At 52.4% G+C, this 25267-nt stretch overlaps 1 protein-coding gene across 1 annotated transcript; it reads left to right on the top strand.

The window, feature by feature from the left end:
* The first annotated feature begins 1316 nt into the window (after window positions 1–1316).
* DEF6 (DEF6 guanine nucleotide exchange factor) lies at window positions 1317–22992 on the top strand. Its single transcript, XM_084889522.1, has 11 exons — window positions 1317–1427; window positions 11527–11667; window positions 12237–12422; window positions 13999–14235; window positions 14314–14460; window positions 18912–19020; window positions 19143–19441; window positions 20262–20428; window positions 20533–20731; window positions 22128–22218; window positions 22413–22992. Exons 1-11 carry the CDS (start codon window positions 1332–1334, stop codon window positions 22634–22636), a joined length of 1896 nt encoding a protein of 631 aa, XP_084745648.1. The 5' UTR covers window positions 1317–1331; the 3' UTR covers window positions 22637–22992.
* Window positions 22993–25267: the final 2275 nt, after the last annotated feature.

The following is a 25267-nucleotide window of genomic DNA, read 5'->3' on the forward strand; positions in this document are numbered from 1 at the left end:
CCACAGCCGACCCGGTGGCTTCAGGGTGGTCAGGCAGGACCAGTGCGACCACTGCTTCCAGCTTCTGGTGGATCTCTTACCCTTGGTTACATAGAGCGCTCCAGACCCAGTCAGCTGCTCCAGGTGGACAAAGCCCCGCGTTGGAGGGGGCAGAGGGACCTTTGCTCGGGTTACTGGGGGTCTCTGGTGCTGAAGCCCTCGCTCTGATACCCAGCTCTGAGGGTGCCCACCTAGGTGTCTGGAGCCATGTCTGGAATTCCAAAACCACAGTCAGACCCTACCAAAAGCTGGTAGGACCAAACCAGCCCTGATGGGAGGGAAGGGGTGCAGGAGAAGAGATTTGATGGAAAGAATCTTTGCCTAGGAACATTGCAGGGATTGGAGGTGCCCCAAACCACCTCCTACCACCCAGGAATGGCACCCTCTCCCCCGCCCACGTGTCCTCTCCGCGGATGCCTAGCAAGGTCCCCTTTACCCAGCTCCGTGGAGGCAGGGGGCCCGTGCCCAGCGAGGCGATTTCTCAAATGCCTACGTTGGCACCTTCAACATCCATGATCCCTGTTCCTGGCAGGAGGGTGGGCACTGGATCTCAAACAACTGGAAGCACTGCTGTGAAGCCCTGAACCCAAGCCTCTGCTCCCCCTCCCTGTGTGCTTCACAGACAGCCCGGTCTTCAGGGCCAGGGGCCCGGGTGGGCAATGCTCGGAGTGCCTTCAGGGCGGAAGGCCGGAGGACGGGCGGCAGCAGGTCATGTGCCAGATCCGCCTGCCCTGGAGAAGCCCTGGCCCAGCCCAGGCTGTGCCGCTGCCTTTGTCTCCTCCTGCCTGGGAGGGGCCCCCACGCCCCAGGCTGTAGATGGCACTAAAGGAATGCTTTGTCCAGCGCCTACTCTGCTTCCAGCCGCTCAGGCCTTACAGCTTGGGGCCTGAGTGTTTTTCCTGCTTTACCAACTGGGGAAGCTGCTCGAGGAGGTTAAGTAATTTATGTAGGATCCGGTAAGTGTGGAATGAGACGAGACCCCCCTCACCCCTATGTGCCTCCAAAGTCAGGCTGGGCCTGCGTCTGCCCACAGCACACTGCCTCTGGCAGCCCAGGGGCCAGCAGAGCACACCTGGGGCCCAGCCTCGGGGCCTGGGCCTCGCTGCCTTGGCGAGGGGAGCCACAGAGCCCTGCAGGAGCGACAGGCGGGCCCCGCCAGTCAGCACAGGCAGCCCGCGAGCAGGCAGGTGGAGCTCGCGCTCCGCGCCAGCCCCTCTGTGGTCTCTGCAACCGTTTGCATTTCCTGAAACCGGATCTCGATGTCAGAGCCACCGTGGGCGGGCGCCTCAGCCATGGCCCTGCGAAAGGAGCTGCTGAAGTCCATCTGGTACGCGTTCACCGCGCTGGACGTGGAGAAGAGCGGCAAGGTCTCCAAGTCCCAGCTCAAGGTGAGGCACGCGGGGCCCCGGGAGGCTGGCAGGCACCCAGGCCCGCCGCCGAGCCAGGCGTGAACACCGAACTCCTGGGCACCCAGCCATCAAGAGGCCCGGGCATGGAGGGGGCCAGTACTGGGTGGCTGCTGCCCACTGTCCAGGGAGCAGGGGAGGGGCAGAGCCGTCGCCCAGGACCTGCCCCTCCAATGTCGGATGTGGAGGCGGCATCATGGTTTCTGAGGGCCACGGGCCAGGCGGCGTCCGAGACTCCGTGCGATGAGCACACATCGCCCTAGCGTCAAGCTTGGGCACGTACCCGGCTCCTTCCTGCTGCTTCCTCCTGCCTTTGAAGAGAGACAGTTAGCTGGTGCTTGTCAGTCACTTCCGCAGCCGAGAGGCTTACAGAGCCTTTCCCAGTCCACACCGGCCGCGCGGTCTCTTTGGCAGAACAGCTCCTGGAAGCCTGCCTCCCGGTGGGACGGTGGGACGGTGGGACGGAGCTGGGGAGGGCATTATGCTGGTGCCCAGATTCCCCTCCCCCTGCCCACACCGGATTAGAGAACTGTTGCCTTAAGCTTTGAGACCTCAGGTAGGAAGGGGGTGGAATCTGAGCCCAGGGAGAGCCCTAAGGTTCACTGGCCCTAGGCAGTGCCTGGTCGGCCCAAGCGTTTCTCCTTCCTTCCTCCAGTCCGGTGGGAATGCTGCCTCCCCCGCTAGTGAGTGGGCAAGAAGCAAGGCCCTAGGCAGTGCCTATTCAGTCAGGGGCACCGACTTCCTTGCTTTTAAATTTCCAAATAAAAAAATAACAGCCAGCACAACAGTAGCCGCCCAGGATGAATGAATCAAAATTATAACTGCCCTGGCCAGTTAGCTCCGTGATGAGAGTGTTGGCCCATGGACCGGTGAGTCTTGGGTTCAGTTCCTAGCAAAGGCAGGTACCTTGGTTGCAGGTTCAATCTCAGTTGGGGTGCAAGCAGGGGGCAGTCTCCCTTTCACTCTCTCTAAAAATCAATGGGAAAAAATATCCTCACTCCTTGAGTGAGGATTTAAAAAATATATACTTTTTTTTTTTATCAGATCGGCAGAAAATCTATTTTTTGGTGTGCCACAGAATTTTAGTAATTGCTTCATGTGTGCCACGAAATGCAAAGGGTTGAAAATTGCTGCTCTAAACTATTAGAACCAGGGAACAGTGGGAGTTGGGAGCAGGGAAGGCCTCAGCTCTCTGGACCTGCCTTAGGGGCTCATTCATTCACTCGGCAAATATTTATTGATCACCAACCATATACCTGGCATTAGGCTAAGGTCCTAGATTCCTGGTATCTCCTCTGAGCACCCCCAAATAGGGGTGCAGTCTCAAGGAAATCTCCATTCTTGATGACCAAGGTAGGAGGTGCCTAGAACCCAGAGATGAATGGAACCGAGTAGGGGTTATCCCCATCCTCATTCCAACTGCCTACCCTGCTGATCTTGGAGGCAATGTCCCTGGCTGTCCCAAGCTGGTCCTGTTCTGTAACCTATCCCTCAGCCACCTGTGAGCACCCAGTAAATGATTCTTGACTCTCCCGGGAAGGAGAGCCCACTACCGCCTTGGATCGCCTGGGAAAACAGTGCTACTGGCAGGTCCTTCCCTACAGTCCACTTCAGTTCATTTATTGCCGCTCACGTCATCCGGTGGGGTGTTCCGTTTAGACAGAAGACGTGCAGATCATCCAAAACCCACCTCTTCTTGAGCCTCTGTCTTATCCTCTAACCGGGCCAGGGGCCGCTCCCCGGCCCGCAGGCTGAGTATTTGCGGGGACGATTCTATGGGGAGCTCGCGTACTTGACCTGTTTGCTGTCTCCACAACTCAGACAGCCCACAGCAGCCTCGTTGGTCACACGAGGCCAGTGGTGGACTTCTCCCTCCACGGACAGAAAGCTGGCTCACTCCGGGCTTCTGAGCCGGCTGTGAGAGCCTCCCGCAGTTGGTGAATGGGGCATGAATCTAGAGCCCATGTCATCTGAGGTGGACCCTGGAAGGGGAGGAAGTAGTGATAGTGCTGGGGGTGGGGATGCCGGAAAGGCAAGAGAGCAATAGAGAAGTGGTCAGAAGGCAGGGGAAGAAGCAGACGAGAGAGAGGTACCCACCCTCTCCCCTGAAAAAACACTGGGGGAGAAGGATAAGGTTGGGCGTAGCATCTCCTCACTAAAACTGCCCCGGGCTGGGAGGCCTTGGTGGAACCAAGCGGGAAAACAACCAGCCAGACATGTATCCATGAAGTCACCACTTCTCAGCAAAGCCATGAGGAGGCCAGAGGGAGGAGGAAGAACGGCAGGTCCTCTGAGCAGTAGCCCAAGGGGTCAGGAGCGTTTTCTCTGGAGAAGAGAAGGCTGGGGGCGAGATCAGATGCTTTTTCCTCTCTGAATTCTTTTAGGAAGTACAGTGCTCTTGGCCCAATTGTTTGAGAATGCGGAAAATAGAGCAATAGGGCCTGGCCTGCGTGGCTTGGTGGTTGGGCGTTGACCTTTATACCAGGAGGTCACGGTTCAATTCCCAGCATATGCCTGGTTGTGGGTTCTATCCCCAGTGTGAGGCATGCAGAAGGCAATCTATCAGTGATTCTCTCTCATCATTGATGTTTCTATCTTTCTAACCCTCTTCCTTCCTCTCTTAAGTCAATTAAAATATATATATATATATATATATATATATATATATATATATATATATATATATATATATATATATGGCAATAGGAATGACATTCCTGGATTGGGGCTGAGCACAGAATTTCTCAGGAGTTGAGGACTGAGTGTTTGGAGGGTTCTCAGAGCCCCCTTCCCTAAAGAACTTTAGGAACAAGTAGCCCTGACAAGGGAGGGTCCCTTGGGAAAGCTGGACTTCCTGATGGCCACACCCTTTTCCCTAGGGGAGCAGCTTTGGTTTTAGGCCTAATGGGGGACCCATTGAGAATGTGACCGGACTGCCAGGCCCACAGTGAGGGCCTAGGGCTGGGGGTGTGGGTGGAACATCATGTCTCTGGCTGGATGGGGGTCTTAGGAGGGAGCCGGCCTACCTCTTCCCCTTGGCTCACAGGAGCCAGGGAAGGCGGGAGGCGGACTGGGCCTTTCCTACTTGGCTGGGGAGGTGCTCGGGCCTCCAGTCAGCACTCAGGGTAGTCCCAGAGCCCAGGGAGCGTTGCTTGCCTCCTCTGGGGAGAGACAGTGCCTTCTCGGTGGAGGAGAAGGTAAGAACAACTCCAGGAGTCTGCTGGCTGAGGTCATCAGTTTTGCCTTGACCCCTAGCAGCTGCTGGTCTCCTCGTGCTGGGAGCGGGAGGAGGGGCAGAAGAGAAGGCTGGGGGCGAGATCAGTTGATAAACCACTTGATGCAAAGTCACGTAGGTTTATATCTGTATTCCTCCCCAGCTGGGTGTCCTTGCAAATCACCGCCATCTCTGGACCTCCAGTTTCTCATCTATGCAGTCCTCGGGTTGAACTGGGGATCACTAAGCTATCCAGCTAGCAACCTACGAAAACAAATGTTAACCAAGTGCATCAAGTGGATGACATGGAGCCTTGAGGCAGGCTCTCCCTCCCTCTTCGGAGGGAGCCTCTCTTCCCTCTAATGGCCACACCCACCCCTTCCCCCCTCCTGCCCTCACAGGCTCCCAGCTCTCACCTTTTAAAGGTCCAGTGCTCCTCCCTCATGATAGCAGCTAACCTTTAGTACCTGCTGACTGAGAAAACCACATTCAGTTACTCTTAAAACGATCTGCATATTTTAAAATAATCGCTTAGCACCTAGATCCCTGTAAAGACTATAGGCTATGGAGGAGGAGGAGGCGAGAGTGGCCGCTCAGTCTTCCTGCAGTCATTGCTCGGTGCTTGTATGGGTCCTCAAAGCCCCTGTATCTGCATCTACTCCTGAAGGCCGGAAACTACAGAACCGTGGGCATGGCAGCAGCCCCATCCCTGCACTGAGCTTTAAGGGAACTCCAAACCCCCCACAGGATAATCACTCCCTCACATGCCTCAGACCATAGGAAACTGAATAAATGAAGCCTGTCCAAGGCCAATGGCTGCCAACCCAGAGGTCAGGGCTACGGGGGTGAGGGGACTGTGGGAGTTCTCTCTGAGAGAGGCCGAAGGCAGCCTGTGAGCTGCAGACACCTGGACCCCACCCCAGGAAGCTAGGAGTCAGTCGGTCTGGGCAGGCCCAGCATATTTCAGTTTCACCAGCTCCCCAGATGACTCTGATGCTCAGCCAGAGCCAGCATCGCGTAGAGATCAGGAGCAGGCCTTGTCTCTGAATCTGTTTTTGTTCATCAGGTGATGTGTTTATTATAGTTCGCAAATGGGTGAGATCATGTGATATTTATCTTTCTCTGACTGACTCACTTAGCATAATGCTCTCCAGCCCCATCCATGCTGCTGCAAATGGTAGGAGTTCCTTCTTTTTTACAGCAGCATAGTATTCCATTGTGTACCAGCGTAGTATTCCACCGCTTTCTAACCCACTCATCTGCTGATGGGCACTTAGGCTGTTTCCCAATCTTAGCCATGGTGAATTGTGCTGCTATGAACATAGGGGTGCATATATCCTTTCTGACTGGTGTTTTTGGTTCCTTGGGATATATTCCTAGAAGTGGAATTACTGGGTCAAATGTGAGATCCATTTTTAGTTTTTTTGAGGAAACTCCATACAAATGCTCAAACCTCAGAGTGAAGGCAGGAGAGGGTGGGGGTAAGGGGGAGAGATCAACCAAAAGGCTTGTCTGCATGCATGTAAGCCTAACCAATGGACAGAGACAGCAGAGGGTGAGGGCATGTATAGAAGTGGGGGGGGGGGGCGGAGAGACAATGGAGGATATGGACACAAAAGTAATACCTTACCCAATTTTTAAAAAATGGCTTAGGTACATGGATAAAAAAAAAGAGAGAGAGAGCAGGCCTTGACATGCTATTCTGCCAAAGGAGCAGAGTGAGGTTCCTGCCTCGGGGCTGAGGACTGACTGCTCCTGCTGGCCCCATCCCAGCCATTTCCCTCCCAGCATGGCCCTCTGGCCACACCTGCTCCCCGCCCGCACAAACCGGAAGTCTGACAGCCTAGGTCTGCTAAGCTCTCTGACAGCCTGAGCCCTGAGTGTCTGGAGCCTTTAATTCCTCCTTGTCCTGACGCCTGACGGCTCATGGGGATCAGGGCCTCTGTCTGCCCTGGGCCCCTCAGATCCACTGGCCAAGGTGCAGCTGAGAAAGGCAGGTCTCAGAGGAGGACAGTGCGGGCGAACAGACCGCGGAGGAAAGTGGCTTACATAACCGTGTGCTGCTGTGGCGGGCTCTCCCCCCGGGGGGGAGGGGTTGTGCATTAGTTCCTGGAGCGCCCTTTTCAGAGATGAAAGTAGGCCCAGGGAGGTGAACTTGCCCAGAGAGATTCAGTCCGTGTCTGTCCGACTTTTGTGTTTTTCTGCTTCTCCCCAGGAAGCATTTAAGTCCATTCAACAGATGTGCATAGTGCATTGTTTAACAAAAGTTTTGAGCTATTTTTATTAGTATTCTATCTAATAAAGAGGGAATATGCTAATTGACCATCACACCCTCACACCTCACAAAAGATGTTTTTTGTGACAGCACCAACAGCCAATAAGGAGGGAATATGCTAATTGACTGCCATGCCTTCAAAGATGGTGGCATCTGCAGCCACTAGATGGTGTTGCCCAGTCCCTCAGCCCCACCGGGGGAGAAGGGGGGAGAATTAAGAGCGATTCCAGTGCAGGAATAGGCACTGGCACGGTGCTAACAAGCGCTTTGTTAGAAAAATCCTGTGGAGCCGAAACCGGTTTGGCTCAGTGGATAGAGCATCAGCCTGCGGACTGAAAGGTCCCGGGTTCGATTCCAGTCAAGGGCATGTACCTTGGTTGCAGGCACGTCCCCAGTAGGGGGTGTGCAAGAGGCAGCTGATCGATGATTCTCTCTCATTGATGTTTCTAACTCTCTATCCCTCTCTCTTCCTCTCTGTGAAAAATCAATAAAATATATTTTTTTAAAAAAGAAAAAGAAAAGAAAAGAAAAAAGAGAAAGAAAAAGAAAAATCCTGTGGAGCAGGCTCCCGTGGCCCTCCCAGAGAAGACGAAGGCCTCGGAGAAGTTAAGTCACTTGCCCATGAGCACACACAGGTCTACAACCTGCTGTGCCTTCCCTCCTGAGGAGCCTCAGGCTGTCTCCACGTCACATTGTAAACAGGCCTCAGTGGGCATTCTCCCGCATGGAGCTGTGTTCCCCAGAGCATGTGTATGCTGGATGATTAGAAATGCTGGGCTGGTGCTGATTGTTAAGTTTGAGAGATTCTTGCCCCAGACAGACTATCCATTCACACCTTACCAGGAGGGCATGCAAGTCTCCTTTTCTTCACAACCTCCTCAGGACTTGATATGACCAGTCTTTGCCTCTATGTCAATTTGTCCAGTAAAAAAGCTCACTTTCGCTCTGGCTGGTATTGTTAAGTGGTTAGCGTGTCAGCCTGTGCAGTTCCAATCATTCATGGCACCTGTGGGAGGCAACCAATCGGTATGTCTCACATAGATGTTTCTCTCTCTCTCTTTCCCTCCATTCCTCCCTTCCACTCTCTAAAGATCATGGACACAGACAATACAGGGGCGGGGCAGTTTGTGGTAGAGGGGTCAATGGGAAAAACAAACAAACAAACAAAGGGGACATCCGTAATACTTTCAACAATAAAGATAAATTTAAATAAATAAATAATAATAAAAAACAATGGAAAGAAGATCCTCTGGTGAGGATTAACAACAATAAAAACTGCACTTTCGATGCAGGAACGGAACTGCCACTTGCTCTCTGCAGACCTAAGTCTGGCACTCCATCCTCACAGCCCATGGCAAGCCATGACCCTGCTTTACCGACACCAAAGCTTAGGCTCAGAGAGGAAGGAGTTTGCCAAGGCCCCGCCCCCACCCCTGCCACCGCTGGAGTGCAGTGCTTCGGCTGGGCTGTGCAGGGAGCCTCTTAAAGAGGTGCTTGAAGAGACTTGAAGGAAGAGACAGAGGCAGCAGGTGGACTATGTACAAACGCTTAGAGTAATGCGTGTCTCTCCAGAAGCGGATATTTCTCTCTTGTTAGTCACCCTGGGCTGTCAGTGGCATTGAGCCAGCGGCACTTCTTGGACTGGGGATTGATGTCCTGTGATCACAGATGTATTAGTCATGTTTTTTCTGGATGAAATTATAGAAACCCAACTCAGGATAACTAAAGGAAGATGTTTTTCACTGGCTCACCTAACCAGAACTCTAAGCATAGCACTGACTCAGGCATGGCCGGATCACATTCTGAAATGATGACTCTCTTTAGCTCTTGATTCTGCTTTCTTCACTGATGGCCTTATTCTTACGCAGGCACATCCCTGCGTAAGAATAAGGGACAAAGATGTCAGCTGCACCTAACTTAACAACTCCATGGAAAGAGTATACCTGTTTTTCACTAGAGGAAGCAAAAATCCTAGGGCAGATTCTCATTGGCCCAGTTTGGTCATGTGCCCTTCTTTGAAGCAATCATAGTGACCTTGATGTGCCCACCTTTGCAGACAGGTGGGGTAGAGGTGCAACAGATACTGAGAATGGGGAGAGGTACTTCTTCAAATGGAAATCAAGTCTTTATTATCAAAATAGGGAGGGGGGAAGAGTTCATGAGGAAGAAACTCCTGCTGGCCTGTAGAAGAAGAGACGGCGAACCCAAAGATGGCATGTGAGATCATTTGAAGAGTGTGGGAAAGAGGATTGGGAGGGGACCACTCAGCTGAGCCTCCCCGCCCCCCAACATCCCACTTTGCCGAGTTGAACTGGAGGCCCGAGAACATTGGAGAGAAGTCTCAGTCCTTTCTCCCCTCCTCGCACAGAAGAGAATAGAGAAACGAAGACTGGGCACGCATGCCCTGTGTAGATGTTGCCAGCTCTGCCTCAGAAGAGCTGATTCCAAGGTTACCAGATGGTGGAGTCAGCTGTGAGATATAACTTTTACTGACGGCCTGTGGTGTGCAGGAGAGAGCACCTCATGCAGTGGCTGGCACACAGTAGGTGTGCATAGTGACTAATCGTTTATGCTGTGTGATAAGTACTATAGCAGAATTACCTCGAGGTATCTCCCCACACTCCGATTTCCTTGCTCAAACTTCAACCTCTCCCTTCTAATATGATGGGTTTGTTAACCAATCCCTGCTTCCCCTCCATACCGTCATGCGCACATGTGTCAAACACAAGGCCCGCGGGCCAAATCCAGCCCGCCAGGCCTTGCAATGTGGCCCGCACCGCGCTGTCATCACTGCACTCCGCTGTCAGTTTATGACATTGTCAGTTTATGACTGTTCAGTAAACCATTTGGCCCGCGATTTAGGCTGGATTTTAGATTTTGGCCCCTTCTCTGATTGAGTTCGACACCCCTACGTCATGGCCTCCAGCCCTCTAGGCCTTGTCCTCCAGGTGAAGTAAGGACTTCAGCACCCGGGGACTGGGTGTCCGCGGGGTCACGGAACCAATCCCCCCAGAGACCCAGGGACAACTGTAGTTACGTTTTTTAAAAAGCTTTTTAATGTTGTTGTTTTTTTAATTGATTTCAGAGAGAGGAAGGGAAAGAGAAACACTGTTGTGAGAGAGAAACATCCATCTGTTGCCTCCCAAAGGTACCCCAACTGGGGTTCAAACCCACAACCTGTACTGAGAATCGAACCCGAAACCCTCCAGTGTACAGAACGGCACTCCAACCCTGGGCCAGGGCTGTAGTTAAGCTTCTGAGGAATCAAGTTATACTTGGATTTTTGACTTTGTGGGGGTGGGGGTAGAGGTATTGGTCTCGTTCCTAACCCCACGTGGCTCAAAAGGCAACTGCACTGGGAAGTGATCACCACAATAAGTCTAGTGAAAATTTGTCACCAGGTTTAGTTACAAAAAAGGTTTTATCTTGTGATGAAAACTTTAAATATTTACTCTCTTAGCGACTTTTTGTTTTATTTTACTTTTATGTTCTTGTGGGGGTTTTTTGCTGTTGTTAAATATATTTTTATTTATTCCAGAGAGGAAATGAGGAGGGAGAGAAAGAAACATCAATGATGAGAGAGAATCATTGATCAGCTGCCTCCCACAAGCACACACATGGGGATCGAGCTCACAACCCAGGCATATGCCCTGACCGGGAATCGAACCGTGACCTCCTGGTTCATAGTGGATGCGCAACCACTGAGCCGTGCCAGCCGGGCTCTTTTTTATTTCTTTATTGTTTATTTATCAAGAGAACAATTCTTCAGCTCAAATAGCCCTGTCTCATAGTTCAGGAACACAGCTCAGGGACAAGCTTCCATGGAATCCATCCCAAAGAAATTCTTTGCATTCCAAGATCCCTTCGCACTCTGAAAGATGCCAGCCTTCTTTGTCTCCTCAAAATCTTCCCTGGGATTACAGTTCCCGTAGGAATCCGCACGTGCCTTCTTTCTTGGTCTCCCCTCCCCTCGCCCCCCCCCTCCCCCCCCAGCAAACTTACAGAAAGCTGTAACCCCCGGGACACTGATGGCTCCAACAGTGCGTAATCCTAGGTGCATGGCCAAAGGCCACGCATCTGGTCTCCTCTGAGCACTGGAGACATGTAGATCTTTTCCTCAACTCCAGCCTCCGTCCTGCTGGGGAAATGGACCCTTAGCGGCTTGCAAATACGCAATACAGTGTGTTAACTGCCGTCATCACCTGGACTTGTTTTATAGCTGGGAGTTCGTAACTTTGACCCCCTTCACCCATTTTCTCCACCCGCTCCACCTGCCACTGGCAACCACCAATCTAGGAATCGATGAGGGCTTTTGTTTTGTTTTGTTTTAGATTCTACATATAATTGAGATTAGACATATTTGTTTTTCTCTGACTTATTTCACTTAGCATCCATGTGGTGGCAAATGGCAAAATCCTTCTTTTTTATGGCTGAATAATATTCCATTATATGTGTGTGTGTTTCAGTAATGATGGGATTGCATAATGAGTGCAGAGGACTTAACCCAGCATGCGGAGGGAGACAGGGGTGGGAGCTGTCTGTCGGCCCAGCTTGGTTGGGGTGCAGGAAGGCTAACTGCCCCTCTGTCTCAGGTGCTGTCCCATAACCTGTACACGGTCCTGCACATCCCCCACGACCCTGTGGCTCTGGAGGAGCACTTCCGAGATGATGACGATGGGCCGGTGTCCAGCCAGGGGTACATGCCCTACCTCAACAAGTACATCCTGGACAAGGTGGGTCCACCTCCCAGACAGCAATCCAATACATGTCCTCCCCTATAAACTCCCACTCTGTCCCCTCTGTACGTCTCCCATTTTCACCCTCCATTCCCAGCCGCTCACCCCTCCACGCCCCCCTTAGCTCACCTTCGGTCTCCCTCCGTTCTCTCCTAGCCTCCACCCTTCCCATAGCTTCCCACCCCATCCCTGCCGAGGCCCACCTCCCGCTTCTGGCTGCAACCTGTACAAAGAGCTCCCCGGCTCCCGCTCTGCCGTCCCCCCTGCTCCTTCCAGCTGTCACTGTCTTCTCAGCTTCTCCTTGACTGTCCATCCCCCGGGCCCTCCTTCTCTCTCCTCCGGCTAAGGGAACTGGGGTGGATATGTGGGTGGGGGGTGGGGGGAGAAGGGCAGGGTGGTTGAACCAGCTAGTTACCTGCTGCTAGTCAGCTCAGGGATACCTCAGTTAGAGGGGACTTGGCTGGGTGGGGAGCAGGAGAGTAGATGATCTGAGAAGCCAGCTGGAGCCGGGAGTGGGGGAGAGCCGGCCAGGGCAGCCTCCTGGCTGACCTGCGGCCTGGCGGCAGGTGGAGGAGGGGGCTTTCGTTAAGGAGCACTTTGATGAGCTGTGCTGGACCCTGACGGCCAAGAAGAACTACCGGGCGGACAGCAACGGGAACAGCATGCTCTCCAATCAGGATGCCTTCCGCCTCTGGTGCCTCTTCAACTTCCTGTCTGAGGACAAGTACCCCCTGATCATGGTTCCCGATGAGGTGAGGGTGATGGCAGCCCCAGGGGCTGCCCCAGTTGAGGCCAAACCATGAAGGAAGCCCAATAGCCTTTGTACATTTCCACATCCCCTTTCCTCTCTGTGTTCTCCACCCAGCTACTGCAGGCACCCCACTGCCCCTGTCAGAACACCTGTGCCTTCTCCCAGGAGAAGCAAAACCACGCCTCCTCAGGCCCTGCTGGCCTCACAGCAGGAAAATGACCTGCAATTCTATGTACCCAGAGGTGTGAATGCCGGGCACATTACTGGGCACTTATAAACAAAAACATTGAAGATCAGATGGCAGGATTTGAGGCACATGGCCTTGGAGAGGGTGCACTACGAGATGAAGGAGAGCTTTCTAGGACCTCTCTCAGTTACTCCAGGCGGACAACTGAGTCTGACCTGGCCCCAGATTCTCCCTCCGGCCACAGGCCACAGCACAGGGAGAGCAGGGCAGACGCAGCGCAGGACCAGGGCGGCTCCTGGGAGTAGAGGCCAGGAATCCACCCTCCCTCCTCATCTCACCAGAGAGGCCAGGGCACGGCCCCCTCCTCTAGTCAGCCTGCCACCCTCTGCCCTCCACCCTCTCCATCCGCTCCGCCTTCTCCGGCCCATTAAGCCCTCCTGGCTGTGAGGATGTCGGGGTGAACTTACATCTTTAGATGAGGGCAAACAGGGAGGGGCCCTCGTATTTACAAGAAGCACTCACAGGTCTGACTGCCCTCAGATTTGTCTCCTTGCTTCTGTTTGTGAGAACACTGAGGGGAGCCACCTGAGCCCTGAACTGGCGCACCCCACCCCAGTCCCCACTGAGGCCCGGGGTTTCCTCTGAAGCTGCTGGGGCAGGAGAGGGACCTGTGTCCATCTACAGACCCCGGGGATGGCAGCCTTGTAGACCCTGCCAGTCAGGGCAGGGCCTCCCAGAGGCTGCTTTCTGCTGTGATCGGCACGCAGTGGGAACCAACTGCAGCAGGATGCACCCCAACCACCACTTCCGGTTCCTCCGCAACAGGTTTCCTGTCCCTGCCCTGCTTTCCCCCACCGCCAGGCCCCGCGCCCTCCCAGATGGGAGGGTCCCCAGGGCCGGGGCTCGGAAGAGGGCTCACATGGGATTCAGGAAATCCCAGTCAGGTTCTGGCTGCCACCAACTTGCTGTGCGATTTAGAACAAGTCACTTCCCCCTTCGGGCCCCAGTTTTGTCATCTGTTCAGTGAGGGTATTGGATTGCACCCCTTCTGATATATTCTGTGACCTGCTGCCTCTGCCCAGCCCCTGCCTAGCCCCTGCCCAGCCCCTGCCCAGCCCCCGCCTAGCCCCTTCCTAGCCCACAGTGCCAACCCTGGCCTGCCCTTAATTTCAGGCAGGAAGGACTGGGACTGTAGGTTGGGGAAAGGGAGTGGATGCCTGACTTGGCGTTGGGACTCCAGGAGCCCCTTCCAAATCTCTCCCCTGGTCCACCGGTTTAGTTCTCTGCCCCCTCTCCCACCCCTGTTCCTGGTCTCCTCCGCCCAGGCACTGGGAGCCCGGTGATGGGGGGAGAGCACTGCCGGGGCAGTCAGCGGGCCTCTCCCCTGCAGGTGGAGTACCTGCTGAAGAAGGTGCTCAGCAGCATGAGCTTGGAGGTGAGCCTGGCGGAGCTGGAGGAGCTGCTGGCCCCGGAGGCCCCGGCAGCCCAGACCAGCGGGGGGCTCAGCGTCTGGCAGTTCCTGGAGCTCTTCAACTCGGGCCGCTGCCTCCGCGGCGTGGGGCGGGACACCCTCAGCATGGCCATCCACGAGGTCTACCAGGAGCTCATCCAGGATGTCCTGAAGCAGGTCAGGCCGAGCGGGCAGCCGGGAGGAGCCCGGAGGAGTGAGGGGGCCGTGAGCCTCTGACCTTGCCCTGTCTGGCAGGGCTACCTGTGGAAGCGCGGCCACCTGAGGAGGAACTGGGCAGAGCGCTGGTTCCAGCTGCAGCCCAGCTGCCTCTGCTACTTTGGGAGCGAAGAGTGCAAGGAGAAAAGGGGCACCATCCCCCTGGACGGGCAGTGCTGTGTGGAGGTAAGGGGCCCGGGAAGGGCTGGCGCACACCTCAGGGCACACAAGGCCTTCCGGGGGGGTGTGAGGGCAAGAGGCTCCGGAGGAGGGTGAGTGGAGAAAAGCAAGTGGCGATTTCTGCTTAGATGCATGTAACCCAAATATACTTGGGTTGGGGGCTCAATGCCCAGTATGGCGAGTGCAGGAGGCAGCCCGTCAAAGTGTCTCTCTCATCCATATTTCTCTCTCTCTCTCCCTCTCCCTTCCTTTCTGAAATCAATAAAAATATATTTTTTTATCCTTAGCTGGTTTGGCACAGTGGATAGAGTGATGGCTTCAAACTGAATGGTCCCCGGTTTGATTCCCATCAGGGACACATTCCCAGGTTGTGGGCTCCATCCTTAGTGGGGAGTGTGCAGGAGGCAGCCGATCAATGATTCTCTCTCATCATTTATGGGTGTTTTTTTTCTCTCTCTCCCTTCCTCTCTGAAATCAATAAAAATATATATTTAAAAGATATATGTATATATATTTTAAAAACCTGCAAAGCCATTGGTAAATAATGTGGGTTTTGCTAAAGATTTCAGAGGAGACAGCTTATGTCTCACACTACCCAGCGAAACCTCAAAATCCCCTCTAAAGGTCTTTCTCCTTCACCCCAAGTCCATTCCCTTTGGCAACTCTTCATCTCCTTGTTCTGTCTCCTCACTCCTCTCCTTTCCCCTTCCTCTCCCTTCGCCTCCCTTGGCTCTGTCCATTACTATTTTAGAGCAAGCACGTCAAACTCAAAGGCTAACATGGGCCAAATAAGAAGGTGTGAGTTTCTGTGGGCTGCAAAAGAGCAAAAGCTTCAGTTTTCATAGAAACGTGGGTTTATTTCGATAGAGACATTCTGAATACCAAGGGCTGAAATAAATGAGTCATCATTAACATAAAATAATAGAACATTTTAATAAAAATTAACATTTTTTCTTGAACATTAACTTACCAGACACTGAATAACTACACAAATTAATAAGCGTAACGCAAATAAACCAATTTTTCTTGTTCTTCGAAAGCAAAATATTTCCTGTTGTGCACACCAAACAAGTCAGTCCAAGACTAATGACGTGGAAATTGGCTGCTAAAATATTAGCTGCTGGTATTAGTGGAGAGAAATGGTGTGCCTGTGCATAAGTCGCGTAAGGAAAATGAATGCAACACATTTATAGTAATCAGTCATTAGCAAACATTGTAGTTCATTATTAATAACTAGAGGCCCAGTGCATGAATTCGTGCATGGGTGGGGTCCCTCCGCCTGATCAGCAATGAGGGCTGATAGGGGCTATCTCTCCCAATTGTGGCCGGTTGGGGCTGGCCAGCCAGGGAGAGAGACCGCAGGAGGTTGGCCGGTCATAAATGGTTGGCTGTGGAAATACACTGACCACCAGGGGGCATCCCCTGTGTTGAACGTCTGCTGCCTGGTGGTCAGTGTGTATCATAGCAACTAGTTGACTGGCCATTCAGTAGATCAGCTGTAACAGTTGTTTAGGCATTTATTTATTTATTTATTTATTTATTTATTTATTCATTTATTTATTCTGTATTTTTATTGATTTCAGAAAGTAAGGGAGAAGGAGAGAGAGAAACATCAATGATGAGAGAGAATTATTGATCAGCTGCCTCCTGCTTGCCCCCTACTGAGGATCGAGCCTGCAACCCCAGGCATGTGCCCTTTACTGGGATCAAACCTGAGACCCTTTAGTCCGCAGGCCAACACTGTATCCACTGAGCCAAACCAGCCAGGGCTAGGCTTTTATATATAAAGATTATGTATAACAGGATATTGTAAAAATTAAGTTACAAAGTTTTTATTAAAATGTTTATTGCATACCATTATATTGACTGAGTTGCAAATTTTCATTGTGGGCCACATAAGGCCTGTGGGCCACGAGTTTGACATGTTTGTTATAGAGGCTTAAAGCAAAAAGTTTCTGTTGGTTGGTTTGGTTTTTAAATAATGATAAAAATATTTATTGATTTCAGAGAGGAAGGGAGGGGAGAGAGATAAAAACATCAATGATTGGCTGCCTCCTGTAGATCCCACACTAGGAACTGAGCTCACAACCCAGGCATGTGCCTGACCAGGAATCAAACAATGACCTCCTGGTTCATAGGTCAGTGCTCAACCACTGAGTCATGCCGGCCAGGCACAGAAAGTCTTTTTTAATAGTAGAAAAATATATGTATAATAAGAAATTTGCCATTTCAACCATTTTAGGTGTATAATTCAGTGCCATTAAATAGAGTCATGGTGTTGTGTAGCTATCGCCATCATCTATTTCCAAAACATTTTCATCATCCCAAATAGAAATTCTGTACCCATTAAGCAATAACTCATCCTCACCCAGCCCTCCTTTGTCTCCATGAATTCTAGGCACCTCATATAAGTGGAATAGTACAATATTGGTTTTCTGTGTGTCTGGCTTATTTCTCTCAGCATAATGTTTCCAAGGTTCATCATGTTGTGGCATGGATCAGGAATTCATTCCTTTTCATGGCTGAATTATACTCCATTGTAGATATACGACATTTTGCTTCTCCATTTATTTATTGGTTAGAGGCCTGGTGCATGAATTTGAGCATGGGTGGGGTCTGGCTGAGGGGAGGTGCCACAGGCAATTGGCTGTCTAACCCTGCCCCTGATTGAGGTGTTGGGAGCGGATTGTGGGTGGGGTCAGCCTTTCTTGCTCAGACCCCAGCAGCAAGCTAACCTATCAGTTGGAGCGTCTGCCCCCTGGTGGTCAGTACGCATCATAGTTGAGCAGCCTTAGCATATCATTAGCATATTATGCTTTATTGGTTGAACAGATAAATGAACGACCAGAGACATAGCACATTAGGCTTTTATTATCTTGGACTAGAGGCCCAATGCACAAAAACACATTCAAGAGTAGGCCTTCCTTACCCTTGCTGCCAGCACAGCCCTCCGCTGGCACCCAGGACCTAGGCTTCCCTGCTCCAGCCGCTGGCAGGTTCCCAGGACCCCAGCCAGCTTCCCTCGGGCCCTGGCTTTGTCAGGAAGGATGTCTGGATGTCCAGAAGGTCGTTCAGCTGTCCGGTCTAATTACCATATTACCCTTTTATTATTATAGATAGCCATTGGGTTGCCATCTGATTGCTATCCTATATAATTAAAGGATAATATGTATAATGACCCTAATGGCCAAACGACCGGGAACGACTGGTTGCTATGACGTGCACTGACCACCAGGGGGCAGACACAATGCAGGAGCTGCCCCCTGGTGGTCAGGGCGCTTCCACAGGGGGGGTGCTGCTCAGCCACAAGCAGGGCTGATGGCTGTGCTAAGGATAGCTGGCAGGCGGACAACCCCTGAGGGGTCCTGGACTGGAAGAGGGCACAGGCCAGGCTGAGGGATGCCCGCCCCTCACCCCCACCCCTCGGTGCACGAGTTTTCATGCACCAGGCCTCTGGTTGTGAATAATGCTGTTATGAATATCTGTGTACAAATTTCTGGGGGGAGATGTGTTTTCACTTCTCTGAGTACAAACCTAGGAGTAGAATTGCTGGACCATAGGGTTATTCTATTTAACTTTTAGAGGTATAAACTGTTTCCCATAGTGGCTGTACCTGCTTACATTCTTACCAGCAGTGTATGAGGGTTCCAGTTTCTCCACATCCTCACCAACACTTGTTACTTTACATTTAAAAAAAATTATTCTAGCCACTCTAGGCTCTGTCCATTTTTGCCAAATGAGGAAATAGGTGTCACTGTGGAAAGAACACAGATCTAGGCAGAAATCCCAACTCCACCACTAACAGGCCGTGTGAATTGGGCAAGTTCCGGGCCTCTCAGAGCCTCGGTTTCTTCCTCTGTAAAGTGAGATAAGGAGGCCTGGCTGACACGGCTGTCTGGGAGGAGTGAATAAAATGATGCATATAAAACACTAGTACAGACCCTACAACGTAAGAAGCTCAAAACATGGTAACTATTTTTTCCACTGGAGTGTAGCTTAGGGAAGGCAGGGAGAGATTTGGTCTGTGAGGCACACCTCAGTATCCCACATGCCTGAACAATGAGTGGCACTCAATAGACCCTCCAAAATATCTGTGAAATGACTGAATAGAGAACATTCTGGATAGTGAGGACCCGGTCACTGGAAGTGTTCAAGCATGATCTGCATGAACACTGAGTGGGACTAGATCTAGGCCCTGAGGGGAGCTACCAAGATGGAAACAACCCACTCCGCCTTCAAAGAGCAAAGCCTACAAGAGCTGTGAGGACACACGTAGCCCCAGAACTAACTCCAAGCTGAGCACACAGGCTCCTGGCAAACGGTGGGAGGGCAGCCAGGGAAGATGGTCAGCCAGGAGGGGTAGGGGCTGGAGCTGGAGCTGGAGCGCCCCTGGGGCAGGGCCGGTGTGGCCCTCACCTCAGTGAGGCCAGCCTGCCCGGACACCTGTCCTCTCCCAGGTGCTGCCTGACCGCGAGGGGAAGCGCTGCATGTTCTGCGTGAAGACGGCCTCCCGCACATACGAGATGAGCGCCTCGGACACGCGCCAGCGCCAGGAGTGGACGGCTGGTGAGCTGCTCACGGGTGGCCGGGGCCTGGCGGGCCTCAGACGCCCACCTGTGTAAGCGGGCAATGACACTTTGCCCAGCGGCGGGCCAGCCGCCTGCTGATTCCTCCCGCTCCCTTCGCAGCCATTCAGATGGCCATCCGGCTGCAGGCCGAGGGGAAGACGTCGCTGCACAAGGACCTGAAGCAGAAGCGGCGGGAGCAGAGGGAGCAGCGGGAGCGGCGCCGGGCCGCCAAGGAGGAGGAGCTGCTGCGGTTGCAGCAGCTGCAAGAGGAGAAGGAGCGGAAGCTGCAGGAGCTGGAGCTGCTGCAGGAGGCGCAGCGGCAGGCGGAGCGCCTGATGCAGGAGGAGGAGGAGCGGCGCCGCAGCCAGCACCACGAGCTGCAGCAGGCGCTGGAGGGCCAGCTGCGCGAGGCCGAGCAGGTGAGGCCGCTGGGGGCGGGGCTAGGAGTGGGCGGGGCCTGTGAGGCATAAGACTGGGTTGGAGTGGAGGAAACTGCTTAAGGGAAGGGAAGGTGTGAGGTGGGGCTTGAGCCAACGGATGGGTGGGGCCGGAGCCGCTAAAGACCACGTCATTAGGGATGAACGTGGATTCAGGTTGGAATAGATTACACTAGACCTGATCTGAAGTTACAATGAAACCAATTTGGGGAATTCAGGATGGGAGGAAGGGGGGCTGGAAGTGGGGGTGTACTCAGCGTGCAGAGGCAATTAGAGTTAGGGGTTAAGAGATCTAGAACTGGAGTCAGGCACGTGCATTCATTCCCAGCGCTGCCTCTTCGGAGCCCTGGGAGCTCCGGCAAGGTACCCAGCCTCTCTGTCCCTCAGTGACCTATCCGTGGGGTGTGGCTGCAGCGGTATGGTGAGGGTCCAATGCGGAAACAGCTGTTATAACAAGTATTCTAATTATAGTCACCCCCTCCCCAGCACTGGCCTTAATTATAACACACTATGTTATCACATATAGTAGTAATTAGTAAGCTGGTGCTAGGCAGGGGTGCCTTGAGCCCCTCTCCCCCTGCAGCATCAGTTCGCTGATTGTCCTCTGGATGGCCAGTCTCTCAGAAAGGGATCAGGTCAGGAGAGCCTGACATGGACACAGCCAGGAACTGGACCCAGAACCAGGAGCTCCCCAAACCCTCACCTGGAGATAACTAGTGGGGCCAGCCTAGCAGAACTCTGGGGAAAGGGCGCGCCCGCCGTCTCCCTGCCCTGTGCCCATTGCTGGCTCTGCGCCCCGCAGGCCCGGGCCTCCATGCAGGCTGAGATGGAGCTGAAGGAGGAGGAGGCTGCCCGGCAGCGGCAGCGCATCGAGGAGCTGGAGGACATGCAGCAGAGGCTCCAGGAGGCTCTGCAACTGGAGGTGAAAGCTCGGCGGGACGAGGAGGCCGTGCGCCTGGCCCAGACCAGGTAAGCCTGAGGGACCCCTCCGCCTCCCCTCCCCTGCTTCCCGCCGTCCTGGGCGCCTACCGGGTGCCTTGGCTCTGGAGACTCAGTGCGCCCGCCGCCGGCAGGCTGCTGGAGGAGGAGGAGGAGAAGCTGAAGCGGCTGCTGCGGCTGAAGGAGGACCAGGAGCGGTACATCGAGCAGGCGCAGCAGGAGAAGCAAGAGCTGCAGCAGGAGATGGCCCAGCAGAGCCGCTCCCTGCAGCTGGCCCAGCAGCAGCTGGAGGAGGTGCGGCAGAACCGGCAGCGGGCGGATGAGGACGTGGAGGTGAGGCCTGCGGAGGGACGGGGTGACTGGCAGAGACTGACAGAGTGACGGAGGGAGGGAGGGAGGGGAGCGGTAACCTCAGGTCCCCGCCTTTCCTCCAACCCTGGTTCCGTCCTCCTCTGGCTGTGACCTTGGAGAATGGCCTGACCTCTCTGAGTTCAAGTCCCTCACTGGGGAACGGGGCCTGGAATAGCATTGCTATGAGATTGAATGAGATAATAGGTGGTATTTCATATGTAGTAAGGGCTGAAGAAACATTAGCTGCTATTTTTAAAAATGTTATTAACATGTTATTAACTTATTTTCAGAGAGGAAGGGAGAGGGAGAGTTAGACACATCAGTGAGAAAGAAACATCAATCAGCTGCCTCCTGCACACCCCCCATTGGGGATGTGCCTGCAACTAAGGAGAGGATGCAAAATACAGGGATAGCAAAATAGGATGTTGGAAGAGCAGGAGGAAAATTTTTGCCCAGATTAAGAGTAATGATAAAAATAGCAGCTAGCCCTAACTGGATTGGCAGAGTTATATACATAATTAAATATTCATGAGTTTCCTGAGGAGATGATCAGCAGCTTTGGTCACATCGTAAGGGGCCTGTGCACCTGCAAAGGTTAAGGCACGCTGTCTTGGATAGTGGCCCTTGGCCAGAATCGAACCCGGGAACCCATGAGTCCTCAGGTCGACGCTCTATCCACTGAGCCAAACCGGTTAGGGCTAGCTGCTATTTTTATCATTACTCTTAATCTGGGCAAAATTTTTCCTCCTGCTCTTCCAAGATCCTATTTTGCTATCCCTGTATTTCGCATCCTCTCCTTAAAGCACAAATCTCCATGGAAGAGAGGTTCTTTTGATGTTTTGTTTTCATTAATATTGTTTATTTTGCTTTGCTGGCTTACGTGGCCATCATAAAAAATCCAAACACAAAAATATGTAACTGGAAAGGAAAGGTGCCTCGATGACCCCACCCGCTCGGCTAACCGCGGGCGGACATCGGAGCAGAGGCTTGCCCACTCCTTCCTGAGAGGCGGTGGGCCAGTGGTGCAGGTCAGCGTGTGTCCCCGGCGAGTCACTGAACCTCCTCCGCACTTGTTTGTTGTTAACATCTGCTCTGGAGGTGGAATGAGATCATAAATATACTTAACACGCCTGGGCCGCTTAATAAATGGAAACTATAATTATGACTGTTTGCAACCCTTTGGGAGGGGTCTGATGAGTCCCCTGAAATTGGATACCAACTCTGTGTATATGCATAACTCTGTGAATATGCGTGAGTTTCCTGAGGAGATGATCAGCAGCCTTGGTCACATCCTATGGGGCCTGTGCACCTGCCAAGGTCAAGGCAGCCCGCCTTGGATAGGGGCTCTGACCCGCTCCCCACCGGCTGTGTCCCACAGGCTGCCCAGCGGAAGTTGCGCCAGGCGAGCACCAACGTGAAACACTGGAATGTCCAGATGAACAGGCTCATGCATCCAATTGAACCTGGAGGTGAGAGCGGGCTAGACCTTGGAGCTCTCCGTGGAGGGTGGAGGGAGAGGGAGGGCGAGGGGTACCTCCTGATCTACAGAGCCTGCGGGGCTGAAGGCCAGAGGTCCTCTTCCCCCAGGGCTGAGGCCAGGCCTGTCAACCTCTCCCTTTCGCAGTACCTTTCTCCCGCCTCACGCCTGCCTTTTCCCTGCCAGACAAGCGTCCCACCACCAGCAGCTCCTTCACAGGCTTCCAGCCCCCGCTCCTGGCCCGCCGCGACTCCTCCCTGAAGCGCCTGACCCGCTGGGGGTCCCAGGGCAGCAGGACCACCTCCCCCAGCTCCAGTGAGCGGCAGAAGTCCCTCAACGGTGGGGACGAGGCTCCCATCTCGGCTTCCACCCCTCGGGAAGACAAACAGGACCCGGAACCAGAAAACTAGCCTCTGCTAGCCTCTTTCCCCCCAATCTCATGCCCACCAGGACCTGGCCACAGCTGGCCTGTGGGTGACGCTGGCCCCTGCGACAGAGGGAGCTGAGGACCTGGTGTCAGGGCCGAGGCCCTCCAGCCATGACACAATCCGGGAGGGAACCTAGTTTATTTTTTCATCAGCCCCAGGCCCCAGCCCACTAAGGCTGCCTGGGATGCTGATCCTTAAGAACTTGATCCGGTGCCTTAACCCCAAGGATCCTATGCCCTTGGCTGGAAAAGGGTAAACAAGCAAGCCAGGGGCCATCTGCCCCAGACCGCCACCAAGCTGTGGAGGCACATTTCCAAATAAAAACTGTTCTTGGAGTGAATTATTGATTAGGTCTGCTGACCATTCTTTCTGTCATTTCCTCTCTTCCTCCCTCAAGCCTAGTCATAGGTCCAAGAAAGAATACGGTATATAGAACAGGAGCTAGGAAAGTACACTCTGCCACCTACTAGCTGGGTGACTTTGGCCAAGTTTCTGTACCTCTCTGTGCTTTGGTTCCCAGGTTAGTAAGATAGGGATAATAATAGTACCTACCTTACTGGGTTGTTATGAGGATTAAGTGCTTGGCACATATGCAAGAACCGTTATTAGTGTCACCCAAAGTGTTTATTGAGCACGGATCTATACTATGTCCTGCAATTTCCCAGGTTACTTAGTCCTCATGGCAACTCTGAGAGGTAGATGTCATTATTCTTGTTTTGTATGTGAAGAAACTCAGGCTCAGAAAGGTCAGGTAACTTGTCCAAAGCCTTCCAAATTTGCTTCTCTTCATTATCTGTTTACTGGTTTATTTATATATATATTTTAGAGTGGGAGAGAAAACAACATTAATTTGTTGTTCCACTTATTTATGCACTCATTGGATGATTCTTGTATGTGCCTTGATTGGGGATCAAACCTACAACCTTGGTGTATTGGGACGATGCTCTAACCAACTGAGCTACCCACCAGGGTCTTTTCATATTACCCGATTCACAGACCTTATTATCCTAAGACAGAGATTTAGGAATCTAGAATGACTTGATTCTTCCTTCCTGCCCACCTCATGCACAACCCATCATCAAATCCAGTAGATTCTCTCTCCTTCATACTCTGCCTCCTCTATCCCCATGGCCACTGCTATGGCTAAGGCCTCTGATCTCCTGCCTGCATGCTCATTTTGACTCCTCCATCTTGCCCCATATCTAATCAGTCTCTAAGTCCAATTGATTGGCTTTTCTTGGTCAATTCTATCTCTCCTCTTGGGGCCATGTTTCGTGGCCAGTGCCTTACTCTGGCCCTTATCACCTTCCAGCTGGATAAGAGCAGTTACTGGGTCTTCTTGTTTATTTTTCTCCCCAGGGCTGCCTGAATGGGCTTTCTAAAATGCACATCTGTTCTGGACTCTTCCCCTTTCCAGTCTCTCAGTGGTAGCCTGAACAGTCAAGTTCACATTCCCATAAATTCCATGGGCATGCCAGGCCCATGAGCGTCTGGCCCAGGAGGATATCCCATGCCTCTGCCTTATGGATCTACCAGCAGCTTTCTTCTCTTCATTCCTCTGGGCATGCGCATGGGCTGTCCTTTCCATCTTACTTCACATAACAGTCCCAAACTAGAGGCTTGAGTTCCTGGAGGTCAGGGCTGTATCTTCTTCCCTGCAGGTCCCCAGTGCCTAGCACAGTGTGCTTGGCTCTCTGGAAGCATGCAACAGATGTTTTTAAAAATGAATTCGTGAGTAAACTTATCCTAAAGTTAATGACTGGGTGTCACACAGCATTAAAGGGATGAAGTAAGATTCAAACTCAAGTCTGCTCATTTATTCAACAATTAAGCTTTTACTATATGCCAGATATTGTGCTAGATGCTGGCTACATGACACAGAACAAAACATAGAACCCGTGCCCTCCTGGAACTTACACGCTTGTCTGGTATCAAAGTTCATGACTTCTGCAAGTACACCAAATTCTGTTGCAAAGAGCCTCGCAATAATCTAAAGTGTCATGAAACAAAGCTGCCGGTATAATATGATGCATATTTCAGGGGTGGGAAGAGAGATTCAAATTCCTAGCTGGTTTTGCTCAGTGGATAGAGCGTCAGCATGTGGACTGAAGGGTCCCAGTTCGATTCCAGTCAAGGGCACATGCCCAGTTGCAGACTTGCAGGCTCAACCCCCAGTAGGGGGCATGCAGGAGGCAGCCGATTAATGATTCTCTCTCATCGTTCTCATCAATGATGTTTCTCTCTCTTCCTCTCCCTTCCTATCTGAAATCAATTAAATCCCTTAAGTGTGGTAGGGATTCAAGAAAAGGGGAATTAGCCGAGACCGGTTTGGCTCAGTGGATAGAGCGTCGGCTGCGGACTGAAAGGTCCCAGGTTCGATTCCAGTCAAGGGCATGTACCTTGGTTGCAGGCACATCCCCAGTAGGGGGTGTGCAAGAGGCAGCTGATCGATGATTCTCTCTCATCGATGTTTCTAACTCTCTATCCCTCTCTCTTCCTCTCTAAAAAAAATCAATAAAATATATTATTAAAAAAAAGAAAAGAAAAGAAAAGAAAAGGAGAATTAGGTAGGAGCTGAGACTCAAGATGGTCCTTAAAATGTTTAATAAATAA

Source organism: Pipistrellus hanaki, assembly GCF_964339955.1.
Source record: "Pipistrellus hanaki genome assembly, chromosome: 7".
In the NCBI taxonomy this organism is placed as follows: domain Eukaryota; kingdom Metazoa; phylum Chordata; class Mammalia; order Chiroptera; family Vespertilionidae; genus Pipistrellus; species Pipistrellus hanaki.

Coding starts and splice junctions, on each gene's coding strand:
- DEF6 (XM_084889522.1), top strand. CDS start 1,332: ATGGCCCTGCGAAAGGAGCTGCTGAAGTCCATCTGGTACGCGTTCACC. Junction 19,442..20,261: donor AGCTGCGCGAGGCCGAGCAG/GTGAGGCCGCTG, acceptor TGCGCCCCGCAG/GCCCGGGCCTCCATGCAGGC. Junction 22,219..22,412: donor GCATCCAATTGAACCTGGAG/GTGAGAGCGGGC, acceptor TTTCCCTGCCAG/ACAAGCGTCCCACCACCAGC.